The sequence below is a fragment of the Electrophorus electricus genome, chromosome 15 (genome assembly GCF_013358815.1).
Source record: "Electrophorus electricus isolate fEleEle1 chromosome 15, fEleEle1.pri, whole genome shotgun sequence".
Taxonomy (NCBI): Eukaryota; Metazoa; Chordata; class Actinopteri; order Gymnotiformes; family Gymnotidae; genus Electrophorus; species Electrophorus electricus.
Window position 1 is genome coordinate 18,128,114 of NC_049549.1, and position 18,197 is coordinate 18,146,310.

The following is an 18,197-nucleotide window of genomic DNA, read 5'->3' on the forward strand; positions in this document are numbered from 1 at the left end:
GGACACACACACACACACACACATACACAGGGAGGCTGGGACACACACACACATACACAGGGAGGCTGGGACACACACACACACACACATACACAGGGAGGCTGGGACACACACACACATACACAGGGAGGCTGGGACACACACACACACACACATACACAGGGAGGCTGGGACACACACACACACACACACATACACAGGGAGGCTGGGACACACACACACACACACACACATACACAGGGAGGCTGGGACACACACACACACACATACACAGGGAGGCTGGGACACACACACACACACACACACATACACAGGGAGGCTGGGACACACACACACACACACATACACAGGGAGGCTGGGACACACACACACATACACAGGGAGGCTGGGACACACACACACACACACATACACAGGGAGGCTGGGACACACACACACACACACACACACACATACACAGGGAGGCTGGGACACACACACACACACACACATACACAGGGAGGCTGGGACACACACACACACACACACACACACATACACAGGGAGGCTGGGACACACACACACACACACATACACAGGGAGGCTGGGACACACACACACACACACACATACACAGGGAGGCTGGGACACACACACACACACACACATACACAGGGAGGCTGGGACACACACACACACACACACATACACAGGGAGGCTGGGACACACACACACACATACACAGGGAGGCTGGGACACACACACACACACATACACAGGGAGGCTGGGACACACACACACACATACACAGGGAGGCTGGGACACACACACACACACATACACAGGGAGGCTGGGACACACACACACACACATACACAGGGAGGCTGGGACACACACACACACACATACACAGGGAGGCTGGGACACACACACACACACACATACACAGGGAGGCTGGGACACACACACACACACATACACAGGGAGGCTGGGACACACACACACACACATACACAGGGAGGCTGGGACACACACACACACACACATACACAGGGAGGCTGGGACACACACACACACACACATACACAGGGAGGCTGGGACACACACACACACACACACATACACAGGGAGGCTGGGACACACACACACACACACACATACACAGGGAGGCTGGGACACACACACACACACATACACAGGGAGGCTGGGACACACACACACACACACACATACACAGGGAGGCTGGGACACACACACACACACACACACATACACAGGGAGGCTGGGACACACACACACACACATACACAGGGAGGCTGGGACACACACACACACACACACACATACACAGGGAGGCTGGGACACACACACACACACACACACATACACAGGGAGGCTGGGACACACACACACACACACATACACAGGGAGGCTGGGACACACACACACACACACACATACACAGGGAGGCTGGGACACACACACACACACACACATACACAGGGAGGCTGGGACACACACACACACACACATACACAGGGAGGCTGGGACACACACACACACACACACATACACAGGGAGGCTGGGACACACACACACACACACACACATACACAGGGAGGCTGGGACACACACACACACACATACACAGGGAGGCTGGGACACACACACACACACACACATACACAGGGAGGCTGGGACACACACACACACACACACATACACAGGGAGGCTGGGACACACACACACATACACAGGGAGGCTGGGACACACACACACACACACACATACACAGGGAGGCTGGGACACACACACACACACACACACATACACAGGGAGGCTGGGACACACACACACACACATACACAGGGAGGCTGGGACACACACACACACACACACATACACAGGGAGGCTGGGACACACACACACACACACACATACACAGGGAGGCTGGGACACACACACACATACACAGGGAGGCTGGGACACACACACACACACACATACACAGGGAGGCTGGGACACACACACACATACACAGGGAGGCTGGGACACACACACACACACACATACACAGGGAGGCTGGGACACACACACACACACACACATACACAGGGAGGCTGGGACACACACACACACACACACACAGGGAGGCTGGGACACACACACACACACATACACAGGGAGGCTGGGACACACACACACACACACACATACACAGGGAGGCTGGGACACACACACACACACACACATACACAGGGAGGCTGGGACACACACACACATACACAGGGAGGCTGGGACACACACACACACACACATACACAGGGAGGCTGGGACACACACACACATACACAGGGAGGCTGGGACACACACACACACACACATACACAGGGAGGCTGGGACACACACACACACACACACACATACACAGGGAGGCTGGGACACACACACACACACACATACACAGGGAGGCTGGGACACACACACACACACACATACACAGGGAGGCTGGGACACACACACACACACACATACACAGGGAGGCTGGGACACACACACACACACACATACACAGGGAGGCTGGGACACACACACACACACACATACACAGGGAGGCTGGGACACACACACACACACACATACACAGGGAGGCTGGGACACACACACACACACACATACACAGGGAGGCTGGGACACACACACACACACATACACAGGGAGGCTGGGACACACACACACACACACACACATACACAGGGAGGCTGGGACACACACACACACACACATACACAGGGAGGCTGGGACACACACACACACACACACACATACACAGGGAGGCTGGGACACACACACACACACACATACACAGGGAGGCTGGGACACACACACACACACACATACACAGGGAGGCTGGGACACACACACACACACACACACATACACAGGGAGGCTGGGACACACACACACACACACACACACATACACAGGGAGGCTGGGACACACACACACACACACACATACACAGGGAGGCTGGGACACACACACACACACACACACATACACAGGGAGGCTGGGACACACACACACACACACACATACACAGGGAGGCTGGGACACACACACACACATACACAGGGAGGCTGGGACACACACACACACATACACAGGGAGGCTGGGACACACACACACACATACACAGGGAGGCTGGGACACACACACACACATACACAGGGAGGCTGGGACACACACACACACATACACAGGGAGGCTGGGACACACACACACACACACACATACACAGGGAGGCTGGGACACACACACACACATACACAGGGAGGCTGGGACACACACACACACATACACAGGGAGGCTGGGACACACACACACACACACATACACAGGGAGGCTGGGACACACACACATGTACATGGACTGCAACAGCAGCAGTCTGAATATCTGAAGGAATCTTGTATTTTAAATATAACGAGTCTGCTTCAGTTATATGGTGTAATGACTATATGTGAGTCTTGAGATGTCCCCATTTAACCCAGGAAGCATGAAATCTCAGCTCATCAGAAGGGGCAGCAACATAGCATGCTAATGAGCATACTAGTGAGCACACTAATTTGCACGCTAATGCTCCACAAGGGCTCCATCGATAGAGTAACAAAATGAAGGGTCCACAGGAGGCCAGCTCAGCGTTTTCCGCATGCCTTGTCCTGAACTGAGCCGCCCCCACAACTGTTCCACTTATACACCTTCAGAAATCTGAGTCCCCAGCATTCTCATCTCGGGATTTGGCTCTGGTAGATTTATTCCAGCTCTTGGGCACGGGGCCTCCGTCTTCATTTTTTAACCCACATAAGAAAGTGAATATTGCATGAAGTGCACTGGTTTGATGCAGTGGCAGGAGAGCTGTCTGGGCTATCTCCACCTGAGTGCTCTCCAGGCTAGGCTTTCTCTGCCTGTGTGCCCTCTGACTGAGGCTGAGTAGTGCTTGTGTTCTGCCCTTGGTCCTCACAGCATGTGGAACGTGTTGATCACTCCATATTGAGCTGGTTGGAGGAGAAAGGTGGATGGTAAGGGCCTAAACTTTAGTGCTGACTTACATTTCCTGACAGTTGTGTGTGTTGTTCAGGAGTATGTGGTGTCCATGGTCTGTCCTTGGATCAGTCCCTACTGAGCCACACAGGACGTTCTCCACATGCTTATGATCAGAAACACTTGGTTAACATGCAGTTGAGTATTTTCACTGTAAGCCTCCTTTCAGGTTTTGTTGAAAAATGATGCACCTTGAGAGTCCTGCTCTGTTCCTGGGCTCTGACCAGCAACTGTGAACAGAATGTCAATGGATTTGGCTGGAACAGAAACTGAAGCGTTTAAGTGATGGTTGAGCATGTTGAGTTACCATTCAGAAGATTGTTTAAATGAGTTTAAAAACATTCCACCTGAGTCCTCCTGGTGCCTTGCATTCAGATATAACTCTGCTTCTTTTGATCTTTATTTCAGGCAAATGAAGCAGACATCTAAAGCCTTGCTGGTATATTTCAAAGTGAAAAACTGACAACTCACATCTCATTGCATGCTGACAGTGCATATTTTTGTCTTGTATTTAAAACAATTGACTGCGACATCAAACGCAAACATGTAGATTTTACAACCATCACACACATCCGTCCCCAAATCACCCTAACTGTGGGTGAAACCCTAACGCAAAAAAAATTGATGCTCACGCGTAACGACTGACGCTCACGCGTAACGACTGACGCTCACGCGTAACGACTGACGCTCACGCGTAACGACTGACGCTCACGCGTAACGACTGACGCTCACGCAACACCAGGGCCCTGCTTGTGCTACGCCAGTGTCTGCCTTCGGAAAGGGAGGCTGCATGAAGGAAACACAAACGCTTCATAATAATCTTTCTCAAACATGTCTGCAGTTAGTCGCCGAACACAGACACTCGCCGCTGGCTTGCGGTGGATCTTGTTCCTGTCATTTTCCATGATGCCCACCCCTCCCCAGCAAGCCCTGTACTAAACATGTCAGCTCGCTACACATGGAACTTGCACTGGTGTGAAATGACACCATCCATTCTGAATCTTTCTCACTGGTGTTGCTGTCATGCTGATGCCAGGACCCTGGTTTCTTGTTTCTGTATGGATTCAGAGCTCATGTGGGCCTGTTCTTCACGTCTGACGCAAAGGAAACAGCACCTGTTTGGGTTTGAGTTTGCATTGCTGCGGTTGGGTGCAGATTATTAGTTATGGTTCATTTAAGAATGACCCACATAAAAGATGTCAGAATGGCTAAAGCAGAGTGTCATTCCACAGTCTGCCAGAGGACCGTAGTGTACTTCTACAAACGTCAGAGTAAACAGTGCTTCCCATGATGCTCCATACATACTCCCCCCCACCCCCCGCCTGTCACTGTCAATCTTACTCCCACTCCGTATCATATGCAATTGCACACCTGCGCATGTGCATGAAAACACGCGCGCGCGCGCACACATACATACACACGCAAGCACACACATGCACAAGCAAAACATTGCGCTTGCACACACACACACGTATGCAGAAATTAGACGGACAGACTTGGAGTGGGGCTGTAGTGGGATCACATCAGTATGTTCAGCAAATATGTGACAGGATGAACTTTCAGGAGATACTGCAGAGGGTTAATATCACTTAGATTAAAGGATGAACTTTCAGGAGATACTGCAGAGGGTTAATATCACTTAGATTAAAGGATGAACTTTCAGGAGATACTGCAGAGGGTTAATATCACTTAGATTAAAGGATGAACTTTCAGGAGATACTGCAGAGGGTTAATATCACTTAGATTAAAGGATGAACTTTCAGGAGATACTGCAGAGGGTTAATATCACTTAGATTAAAGGATGAACTTTCAGGAGATACTGCAGAGGGTTAATATCACTTAGATTAAAGGATGAACTTTCAGGAGATACTGCAGAGGGTTAATATCACTTAGATTAAAGGATGAACTTTCAGGAGATACTGCAGAGGGTTAATATCACTTAAAGGTGCAGCATTCTGCCTGGGCAGCACCACGTACTTGTGAAAGGCCAGTAGAACCAAATCATATCCTGAAAACTACTATACTGCTTTACTGCTCTACCACTCTACTGCTCACTATTCTACTGCTCTACTACTATACTGTGCTACTACTATACTGTTCTACTGCTATACAGCTCTACTACTGTATTACTCTACTGCTATACTACTCGCTGTTCTACTGCTCTACTACTATACTGTGCTACTACTATACTGTTCTACTGCTATACAGCTCTACTACTGTATTACTCTACTGCTATACTACTCGCTGTTCTACTGCTCTACTACTATACTGTGCTACTACTATACTGTTCTACTGCTATACAGCTCTACTACTGTATTACTCTACTGCTATACTACTTGCTGTTCTACTGCTCTACTACTATACTGTGCTACTACTATACTGCTCTACTACTGTATTACTCCTATACTGCTCTACTACTCGCTATTCTACTGCGCTACTACAATACTGCTCTACTACTTGCTATTCTACTGCTCTACTACTAAACAGATCTACTACTATACTGCTCTACTACTCGCTATTCTACTGCGCTACTACAATACTGCTCTACTACTTGCTATTCTACTGCTCTATTACTATACTGCGCTACTACTATACTGCTCTACTACTTGCTATTCTACTGCTCTACTACTATACTGCTATACTGCTCTGCTACTCACTATTCTACTACTATACTACTCTCTTCTGCTGTACTACTATACTACTTGCTATTCTACTGCTCTACTAATATACTACTCTTCTGCTCTACTACTCGCTATTTTACTGCTCTACTCGCTGCTCTTCTGCTCTACTACTTGCCACTCTCTACAGCAGTTTTTACAATTTTTCTTACTTTTCCTAGTACGTTCCATATCATTTTAAGCAGTAGTGAGTTTCTAGATTTTGTACATTCTCCATTGTCCTAGTGCTATTTTCTTGTTAGCTAATGTTAGTTTGCAGACTAGTATAAATTTAACATTAGGTTTAGGCACTGGCTGTGTGAGAATGCACATTCGATTCTGTGACCAGCAACCTCATAAATTTTGTTGTTCATGGGAGTTCTGACTTGACTCACACTCTTATACAGAGACTTAAAACTTGACTTGGGCTCACATCCTAGGGACTTGAAAACATCTTGTATGTGTGTGTATGAGACAGAGATAGATATAAAGGCATAAAAAAGATGAGAATGTGGAAGTAAAACTGCATCTGACCTGAACTGTGTCTTTAGTCCTGTAGCTTTGATTCTCCACCGTCATGTGACCTGGGTGCCCGATGAGGTGGTACGAATGTCAACACGTTGGCTGGCACCACGCTGCTGTCTGTAGCACAGGCAGGGTGCTTGACAACGACACCACATGCATATTAATGCCAGGAGCCAAAGGGATGGTGAATTATCAGATATGGAAGTAGGGCGGTGAGGGGGGACTCCTGCAGACTGGCAGAAACTCCCCCTCCTCCAAATGGAGAAACATTAAAGCAAAAAGACAGTCCTGTGCTCTGTTTAAGGAGGTTACCTGTACTGTCACTCACTGTGCTTCTCTGCAGATCTGCGGTGGACCACACAGTGTGCATCTATTGCTGATCCAGTGAACATCACAAAAGGGACTGTGTATGGCAGGAGGCTCCATCTCTCCAGCTCTTGTAGTTAAAAGGAAGAGACTCCCTCCTCCTCCACTCACGACTCGGGTTTTTTCATACGTAATGGGACAGTGTCTTGCTCTTTGGAATGTATGCACTTTGAAAATCTTGTGCATTGCAGTAAGTTGAGGTACTTCTGTTGCTTGGAGGAGCCCTCGAGTCTTTAAAGTTTCAGCACTGTTTGTCTGCACTGTAGAGACAGCACACATGATGTGTGGAAGTTCTGCATTGCTCTGCATTATAAGTTTGCTTATTTTTTGAAGATCAGAATTTGCCTGGATAGGTATGGCAAATGAAACCATGCCAGATTAGTCTTGTGAAGTTTTCACAAGACAGACTGTGACTCGCTTCTGATGGAAAGGTCCTGTTGATTTGCAGTGTGGCCAGCTCTGCTCTGCAGGGCAGCGGTGGACCATTGGAGGCTTTCTCCATGCAGGTAGGGAAGCAATGTAAGTGATTATGGAGATCATGGAGGGAGAGCTGGAATAAACCCAGTAAGCACTCCTCCCCAACGATCACGTCTGCACTGCGTTTGAAATGACAGCTGTGTCAGCTCACACACCCACTCGATCTCTACACCGTGGAGAGTGGCAGGATGACGCACGTTATGGATATGATGAGTATCTATTGCAAAAAGGGCCAAAGACTGATGAAGATCAAATAAGATTTACTTTTAATTTGACACACTATTCAGGATATTACTTTTTTACATCATAATTTATTCTTCAATACTTTGATGATCCATAATAAATATTAGTTTTCCATAACATGCTGTAATTTACACTCTTTTCTAAGAGGGTAATGATCTCCATGGTCAGTGCTGAACAAGATCAAGCCAGACCAAGTCAGCAGATTTAATCTTCTGATAAAGGATAAATCTCCTGATCATTTGTATCCTACTTTAATTTGTGTATTCATCAGTGTATAAATCTGTCACTTGCATTACCACTGAAAACATTAAAACATAAAAAAAAAAAAATCTACTGAAGTGGCTGTAGGTTAGTGGTGCAGTGGAAGTGTTTGTTCAAAGAAATGTTTCTAAATGTGAGTTTTTCATCCTATGTTTTTTTTAAAATTTTTTGTAAATAAATGGCCTACAAAGTCTTTAACCCACTTTGGGAGGAGATTATAATTATTACACTTGTTATGGTTGTAATTAATTAGTTAATTATTGGTGTTTTAATTAAAAGGCCACTTATGCTCCCGAGTCCACATGTGCAGGGTGCAAAGGAACTTAAGATTTTATTTTGTGTTTACATATTCCTGCATAAGAGTCAAATCTGAATTCAATATACAGAAAGTAACAAATAATATGGTTTTACAAATATTACGGGGGTCGTAGTATTAGAAATTGTAGCGGGGTAGGAACTCCAATACCCGAACTTTATGACTATTAATTATATTCAAATGACTAAGACCAGACGTGAATAAGCTATGAACGTTATTGTTGCCTCTTCAACACCAATTAAATTTACATAAAAGCCATGTAAAGACAATGTCTAATCAATCTAACTTCAAACTGGAATTACATCCAATCATTCATGACACGTACCAGTCTAGATAGCTATAGAGAAAACAAAACATTTCAGTATACAGACTGAGTGCTGCAAAGACGTCGAATGTTCTCGCGCAAATGAAAACAATATCAGCACTTAGATCACAGTGTAATTATTTAAATCTCTCCAAACATCACTGAAATCTAAAAAATTCTTCTTCTTCTGTAACTTCACTTTATAATGTGCTTATCTTCTCGCTCTCTCCGCCTGTCCCTCAGATTGTCCCTCATGCTAATGTTCTCGTCTCATCTAGTCCCTCCGCCAGACCAATCAAACATCAGGATAAATGAGTGATGCACTGAACGCCAATCATTCACTCAGTCATACTCATACGTCGTTTATCCCATATTTAAATGAATATTCTAGACTGACCCACACACAAATCCATCAACTCAATATCCTTTAATCCTTAAAGGAAAAAATCAAATTACACTGGGTTAACCTCGGAGCTCCTTTTCTCTCCTGGGCTAAATAAGGAAGGAAAAGTCAAATAGCTTGTGAGGTTTTCATATTGGACCTGTAATATGTGATATGGAGTTTGTTTCAGCTGGAGGAGGAAATTGATCTACGTCAAATCTGGAAGTGTAGTTACTAGCTAATACTAGCGTTTGCTAGTTCACCTGCATGCTGTTCTCACTGCTCGGTAAACCTGTGTGTCACATGCTTGCAGACACACTGGAGAAATCTAGCACTTTTTCTACTTATCCTGCCGAAGCTGGTGTTTCACTATTTCAATTTAGAATACGCAGACGCAACTGAGCTTGTTCGAAGATGAGAATCCCTGTTACTTAAGCCTTGTTGGAAGTGCAGTAGTAGATCTACATTTTGGGTGATTTTTATTTATCTACTTTTGACAAGGATTGAGATTTTATGCTACTCAGCTGTTTGCTGACAGCAAACTCTATAGCTAGATAGTTCCACTGTTAGCTCTGTTTACCAGTTAAGTTCCCTCCATAGCTGGCAGGTTTTGTTCACTCATTTGCTTTCATTCAAACTGTACCCCGATTTTCCAGCATGGATGGCCTTTTATTCAAATAGAGAGAGAGAACAAAAACAAGACACACACACACACACACACACATACATATATACTGTAGAAGAGTCTAGGTGAGTAATTACAGTTCCTGGGATCTGCTGGATCCATTCTCCCAGTTTGGGGGTCACAGCCCCTAGTGCTCCTGATGACCATGGGAACCACAGTTGCCTTCACCTTCCACATGTTTTCCAGCTCTTCTTTTAGCCCTTGGAGTTTCTCAAGCTTTTCACGTTCCTTGTTGCTATCACCTGGGATTGCTACATCTATCACTTCCATCCTGCTGTTATGAGCTGGATTGTCTCAGGAGCATCTTTACACAGCCTGCATCTGGGGTCCTGTCTGGTGTCCTGTCTCATCCCAGCCTCTATTGATCTTGTATTCAGAGCTTGTTCCTTTACTACCATGATTAGTTCTTCTGTCTTTCAGTCCAGCCTTTTCCAGCCATTGGTAGGATTTTTCCATGTCACCCACTTCCGCATATATATATAAAATGTTTCAGGTTCGCTATTGCTGTTATGCAGATTTAGTGCAATATAAGAAATGAATATAAGTAATAAATACAAATAATAAATTTGTGCCTCAACAAATACAGATACAAATTCAAACACTGGGCTCTCTACACATTCTGTCCTGTGAAAGCTTTCACATATTCATTCACATATTCATATTCAAGGATGTTTTCACATATTCATTAATAACTGCCCTCTGTCTTTACTACAGTTCTGTAATTCACTCCTAGTCATAAGTAAAACTCATTTGATTTGTGTGGTGTGTTTTTGCCCTTTTGGCATTCCATAGTGAGATACAAGTGAATGGATGGATTTGATCCCAGCAATTGTGGCTATGGTCCATTTCCCAAGTGTTCCCCTCTGCGGTCTGCTGGGACAGCAGCCTCACGGCTCGAGATATTGGCTATCCAGTCAGATCCCTGGCAATCCAATCGGATTTCTGGCTGTCCAATCACACGTCAACTCCTTCTGTCCTTTCCTTTTACGTCTTGGTTATGCTGGTGCTCCTCCCCTTCATCAGCATGCTGCTCCTTGACATGTTGGTGAGCTTGGATAATGGAGCCATAAATTATCTTGGATGGAGGGGGCAGTGGAGCAGTGTAACGGATAGGCTGTTGAGAGATTCTGATCGATACAGCGGAGCTGCTGCTTCAACAACAAGGACGTATGAATCGCTCCTATCCTTGCACTGGGAGTCAGGGCTTAGCACTGCAGCCTGGCACTTCATAACTCTCCTTCATATCATGCTCATTTTCAAGGGGAACTCCATCAGATTAAAATGCTCCTGGTCCATAAATTTACCAGACATGCATTTTTATTTCCTTTAAAAAAAATTTCCTCTGTGACACATGCTGGTAGACTGTTCAGTGGATTCAGGAGTTCATTGTAATGTTAATTTGTGTGTACACATTTATCCACATGTAGCCTCCATACCATAGTACTGATTGAGCTCAAATTAGGACATTAATGCACTTGAGCTCAAAAGGTAATTACCAAACCATTACAGTGCTGACTCAGGTATGTGATGGCACTGGAAGCATTAAGCTCTTGAGTGCCGTGGCTCTCTATGACCCCAGAGTGAACTCTCTGTACCAGGTATCGCAAGTGCCTGTCAACCCCTGCCTGTCTTCTGAGGCTCTCCTTAGGCTGTGCAGTGCTCTAGTGCACCAGGACTGAAATAGCAGAATGCTGTTCTGTATCTGTTGTACAGAGACAACGGCACAACTGAAGGAGCTGTCGCTATGACGACCACTCTGAGACAAATAATGGGTATAATACCCAATGACTTAAATTATGGATTTCAAAAACTACGCAGTTGTGGTACATTCCTGTCATTATACAGTGGTGGTAAATTCTTGTCACTACACAATGATGGTACATTTCTGTCACTACACAGTGGTGGTATATTCCTGTCAGCAGTTTATCTGAAAAGCAGCACTCACACTAGTATGTGGGAATGTTATCAGAATTCCGCACGGCATGGCTCTTTTAATCCTGTTTCCAGTTGGTTGCTCATGGTATTACTGGAAGAGCCGTGACGCAAGATGACCTGCTAAATGGCTTCTGGAAATAGGAAAGTTGTGTGTCTCATAGGACCCTGAGTTACACGATGGCCCAGAGAACTGTGTGTGTGTGTGTGTGTGTGTGTGTGTGTGTGTGTGTGTGTGTGTGTGTGTGTCTTCAGATGCTCCGTGCTGCTTCATATTTCTGTCACTCCGTGTACTGCGAAACGTCAGTCATGGTTCAAGCTTTCTGGGCAATCATCATTACTAGTGTAGTGATGTATCAGTGGGCCCACCATAGAGGCCAAGAATAAATAAATAAACAAAAAGCCGTGAAGATCTTCTGAGTGGGACTTGGGGCGTGTGCGGATGATGAAAGGGCTTTGTGGATGTTTAAGGACACAGTGAAGCTGCTCTGTGCTGGGAAACTGGACCACACAGAATGGTGATATATGGCATAGTGTGCTTGTCAGATGAATGTGGAATCAGGCCACGTGTTCAGGGCATCTGTGCGATGGGCTGGTATTCATTTATGTAGTAAGGAGTGGCAAATGGGCACTTACAACAAAATGAAGATTTCAGATGCATTCACATTTGAAGAATCTTTTTTATTTTATTTACTCATTAATTTTGTTACTCACGCCCTCTCACACATATGCTCATATTAAATGATGATGATTAAATGCAGTCAGGCTGGGCAGTGATTGGACACAGTTTCAGTGCACCGTGACGACAGGACAGATTCTATTGGCCACAGCTTCAGGGCACCGTGACAACAAGACAGATCGCATTAGCATGCTGGTAATCGACACGAAGCCGACTGGTGCACAGCGTGAGGTGCATGTGTCAATACAATGCTAGCGCTGTATTTGGGAGTAGCTCAATACAGCTCAATATGCATATGCCCTAAGTTCAGCGCACAGAGCTAGGCCGCCATCACAGGACATTCATCCCCGGAGGACAACCATCGTAAATCTCTTTTACGTCGGGTCGCTTTGCCATCCATCAATGCTAGTGCTGATGTCAGCTGATTGTATTTACATGTAAAACACATGTCAGAGAGAGGCATTGACAGGGTGTTTTACATATGTAATACAAGTTTAGAAGTTGAGTTTTTTTCTTTAACACCAGATTTATACTGCGCTCAGTAGGCATATAGTGAGTGACATCCAGAAGTTATCAGAAGTTACACTGCTTTACGCAGGAGGTGGCAATATTGTGATGTGGGGTGTGTGATGGTGAGTGTGTGCGTCAGTGTGTGCAGGCACCAGCCAATGGCAGATGTCAGTTTTGCTGTAGTAGATGTGGATTTCCTCTGACTGCTCAGGCACAGGGAGGTGTGGGAGTACTGGATCAGTGTGCTGGAACACAGGGAGGTGTAGGAATACTGGATCAGTGTGCTGGAACACAGGGAGGAGTAGGAGCACTGGATCAGTGTGCTGGAACACAGGGAGGAGTAGGAGCACTGGTGCAGTGTGCTGGAACACAGGGAGGTGTAGGAATACTGGATCAGTGTGCTGGAACACAGGGAGGAGTAGGAGCACTGGATCAGTGTGCTGGAACACAGGGAGGTGTAGGAATACTGGATTAGTGTGCTGGAACACAGGGAGGAGTAGGAGCACTGGATCAGTGTGCTGGAACACAGGGAGGTGTAGGAATACTGGATCAGTGTGCTGGAACACAGGGAGGTGTGGGAGCACTGGATCAGTGTGCTGGAACACAGGGAGGTGTGGGAGCACTGGATCAGTGTGCTGGAACACAGGGAGGTGTAGGAGCACTGGATCAGTGTGCTGGAACACAGGGAGGTGTGGGAGCACTGGATCAGTGTGCTGGAACACAGGGAGGTGTAGGAATACTGGATCAGTGTGCTGGAACACAGGGAGGAGTAGGAGCACTGGATCAGTGTGCTGGAACACAGGGAGGTGTAGGAATACTGGATCAGTGTGCTGGAACACAGGGAGGTGTAGGAATACTGGATTAGTGTGCTGGAACACAGGGAGGAGTAGGAGCACTGGATCAGTGTGCTGGAACACAGGGAGGTGTAGGAATACTGGATCAGTGTGCTGGAACACAGGGAGGAGTAGGAGCACTGGATCAGTGTGCTGGAACACAGGGAGGTGTAGGAATACTGGATCAGTGTGCTGGAACACAGGGAGGTGTAGGAATACTGGATTAGTGTGCTGGAACACAGGGAGGAGTAGGAGCACTGGATCAGTGTGCTGGAACACAGGGAGGTGTGGGAGCACTGGATCAGTGTGCTGGAACACAGGGAGGTGTGGGAGTACTGGATCAGTGTGCTGGAACACAGGGAGGAGTAGGAGCACTGGATCAGTGTGCTGGAACACAGGGAGGTGTGGGAGTACTGGATCAGTGTGCTGGAACACAGGGAGGAGTAGGAGCACTGGACCAGTGTGCTCGAACACAGGGAGGTGTAGGAATACTGGATCAGTGTGCTGGAACACAGGGAGGTGTAGGAATACTGGATCAGTGTGCTGGAACACAGGGAGGAGTGGGAGCACTGGTGCAGTGTGCTGGAACACAGGGAGGTGTGGGAGCACTGGTGCAGTGTGCTGGAACACAGGGCGGTGTGGGAGCACTGGATCAGTGTGCTGGAACACAGGGAGGTGTGGGAGCACTGGATCAGTGTGCTGGAACACAGGGAGGTGTGGGAGCACTGGATCAGTGTGCTGGAACACAGGGAGGTGTGGGAGCACTGGATCAGTGTGCTGGAACACAGGGAGGTGTGGGAGCACTGGATCAGTGTGCTGGAACACAGGGAGGTGTGGGAGTACTGGATCAGTGTGCTGGAACACAGGGAGGAGTAGGAGCACTGGATCAGTGTGCTGGAACACAGGGAGGTGTGGGAGTACTGGATCAGTGTGCTGGAACACAGGGAGGAGTAGGAGCACTGGACCAGTGTGCTCGAACACAGGGAGGTGTAGGAATACTGGATCAGTGTGCTGGAACACAGGGAGGTGTAGGAATACTGGATCAGTGTGCTGGAACACAGGGAGGAGTGGGAGCACTGGTGCAGTGTGCTGGAACACAGGGAGGTGTGGAACTGTCCAGTTCCAAGCTCTGCATTTATTGAACTCCAGGATGGAGTGATTCTGGACATGGTACAGCTCACCTATGCCTCTGTACTCCAAAGGTTAAAACAAAGAAGCAGAGAAAAGATCATGGACCATTCTGCCCCACTGCCCTCAGATTGCAGTTCTCTCACACACATCAGGACTCACACACACACACACACACACACACACACACATACATTACTGCTGTTCAGTCCTAAAGGTTATTATGACTCTTTTCCAGTCATATAAATGCAATTTACTTTTCAGAGAAGACGATGTATAAGACTGTACATAAAATGGAATTTTCTCTCTCATGGGGAAGACACTGAGTGAGAGAGAGTCATGCCCGCTGTGCGGTGCACTAAAGCAGTCGAGTGATGAGACAACAGTGAGTTGTCATTTAGTTCACGTCTAAAAACCCAAAACACTCCCAGCCCTTGTCATGAATGGCCAGGCTGCTGGACACAGGCGAACCACAGCTGAACCTCTCGTTCTGTAGGATTCGTTCTGATCTGCTTTTGACCCATCAAAATTTGAAACAGTGAGTCTGTAGAGGGAGTTTTCCCAGAAAGAAACCCAAGCAGGATATAGAGGAGGTCCTACGTAGCGAAGAGACGCCTCTGTCTGGCTGATGAACTAAAACTGATTGTAATTTTCAGCCTGATATTTTAATCCTTCTAGACTCATCTCACGCGGGTGGAGGGACCAACTGCTCAAGCTGTGAGGCACTTTAAAGCACTTTAACCCAACTGGCCAAGTCCTTGTCTGCCTGTTTAATGGCGGATTTCTTTTCAGGCCCTAGAAATGATTCAAAGTGCCAGTGCACACCTTCAGTATGACGTCTCTCTTGTTTAATTCTTCATTTGTATCTCTATGTAATAGATCCTGTTCTTGTACTCTTATCCATTCTAGCAATTCTGTTTTGTTTACTTTAGTCTTCTCCATTAGATTTATTAGCTTTTGTCATCGCCTGCTCTGCTGCAAATTTGCTCTTTGTTTTTGAATTTCCTGTTTGTCTATTTGTGTAATATAACATTTACATGTAGCTGACACTTTTATCCAAAGCAACTTACAATCATAGCTGAACCCAACTTGAGTAATTGAGGGTTAAGGGTCATGCTCAGGGGTCCAACAGTGGCAAGCTGGTAGCAGGGGCACTTGAACCAGAAACTTTCTTATTACTAGTCATGTACCTTAACCAGTGGGCTACCACATAACCGTCATTTCCTATCTGTGTGTGTGCAAGTCCATTCTGATTCCTGCATATCTGATGATCCCAGCTGGGAAACATCTGCTCTTCAGCCAGATCAAGGTGCTTTCTGCCTGCTCACAGGAGCAAATTTGACATTTACGGCATTTAGCCGATGTTTTATCCAAAAAAAGACTTGAACGCAACTTGAGGGTTAAGGCTTTGTTCAGCGGAATCCTGGCAGTGGTGGAACTTGAGCTGACAACCTTCTGATTACTAATCCAGTAACTTACCCACTGAGCCACCACTGGCTCTAGTGAAGCGGGAAACTACAGGCACCAATGCTGCCAATGTGAAACCATGATGCCAAGACGCCCGCTTGAAGTAATATACAAAGTCACCCTCACGCACACTGTAGGTGGTATAACCAAAGTCCCCTCAGATATGGTGGTAGAACCCCTCGTCCTTACTGGCTTTCAGAAATCCAGTAAAATTAAACATTACAGTGGCAGTGTGCATACTGTGCCTGTAATAGTTTAGAGGTTGTCAGATGTATTAGCCTGTCAGCTATTGTAATCTCCTGTTGTGTTTCATTATGAGTCTGATAAAACCACAGCTTGGTCTAGCAGTGCTTTCTCTTTAGAGCACTAAAATTAGAAACTGAATCTCCATGTCCCAAATTTTCTGGAAACTGAAAGAGGGGAAGTGGAATGTAGGTTTCTCTGTTTCAAGATTCACTTACCTCTTAAGAGATGTAGTGACACGCTGCCTCTCCGAGCCTTTAGCCTGACAGCTCTGTTAATAATCGGTCACACTGATCTACTGGAAAGGGAATTACCTGGCCCTGAGACATCGATCCATGTGATGGACGACACCACGCTGAATAAGTTAATATCATTAACATGCTTCTCTTACAGGTCGCAAAAAATGCAGACCATTGAACATATTAGCAGGAAGTGCACAGATGGTCCAGGTTTCTCCCCTTGTCGGATGCAATGACACAGACCACAGCTGTGAGGTTTGAGCTGTGAGATTTTCAATCAGGTGAAGATGTGAAGTAAACATATTGCAGCATGAGATTAGGCTAAACTTCTTAAGTGCATAACTGCACAACGATCAGATTTGTCCAAGGAGCAATACGGTTATTTTCAGCGAACTTTGTGAAACAGTAGGAGTTAAGGGGACCTTTGATAGAACGTACGCAGAGATCAGAGGACACAGAGCGTGGAAAAAAAAAAGTGGGTCTCTGTTTATTTAATTTTATTTAATCTAGACAACAGGTTCTGAAAAAAGGTACTGAAGGACATTGAATCACAAGATTCCCCTGATTACAAAACCACCTTTTAATCTCCAGCTGTGTGTACAGAGATGGATTGGTGGTTTTCTCATGGTGACGTCTCCGTTTCCTGACGAGGCTCCTCTGTGTGTGGTGCAGTTCGACATGCAGCGGATGACCCTGGAGGAGCTGAAGCACATCCTCTTCCATGCCTTCCGTGACCACCTCACGATGAAGGACATAGAAAACATTATCATCAATGAGGAGGAGAGCCTCAACGAGAACGCAGACAACTGCCAGACCGAGTTTGAAGGAGGTGAGTCCAATGGTCCTGACTGCAGGTGTGTGTGTGTCTAT

At 46.5% G+C, this 18,197-nt stretch overlaps 1 protein-coding gene across 2 annotated transcripts in view; it reads left to right on the forward strand.

The window, feature by feature from the left end:
* The window catches only part of caln1 (calneuron 1), a 49,328-nt gene that overhangs the window by 25,579 nt on the left and 5,552 nt on the right, over positions 1-18,197 (forward strand). For both annotated transcript variants that reach the window (XM_035534248.1, XM_027024713.2), the window contains exon 5: positions 18,000-18,156. In XM_035534248.1, the coding sequence (XP_035390141.1) occupies positions 18,000-18,156 (157 nt within the window). The remainder of the gene's footprint in view (positions 1-17,999; positions 18,157-18,197) is intronic.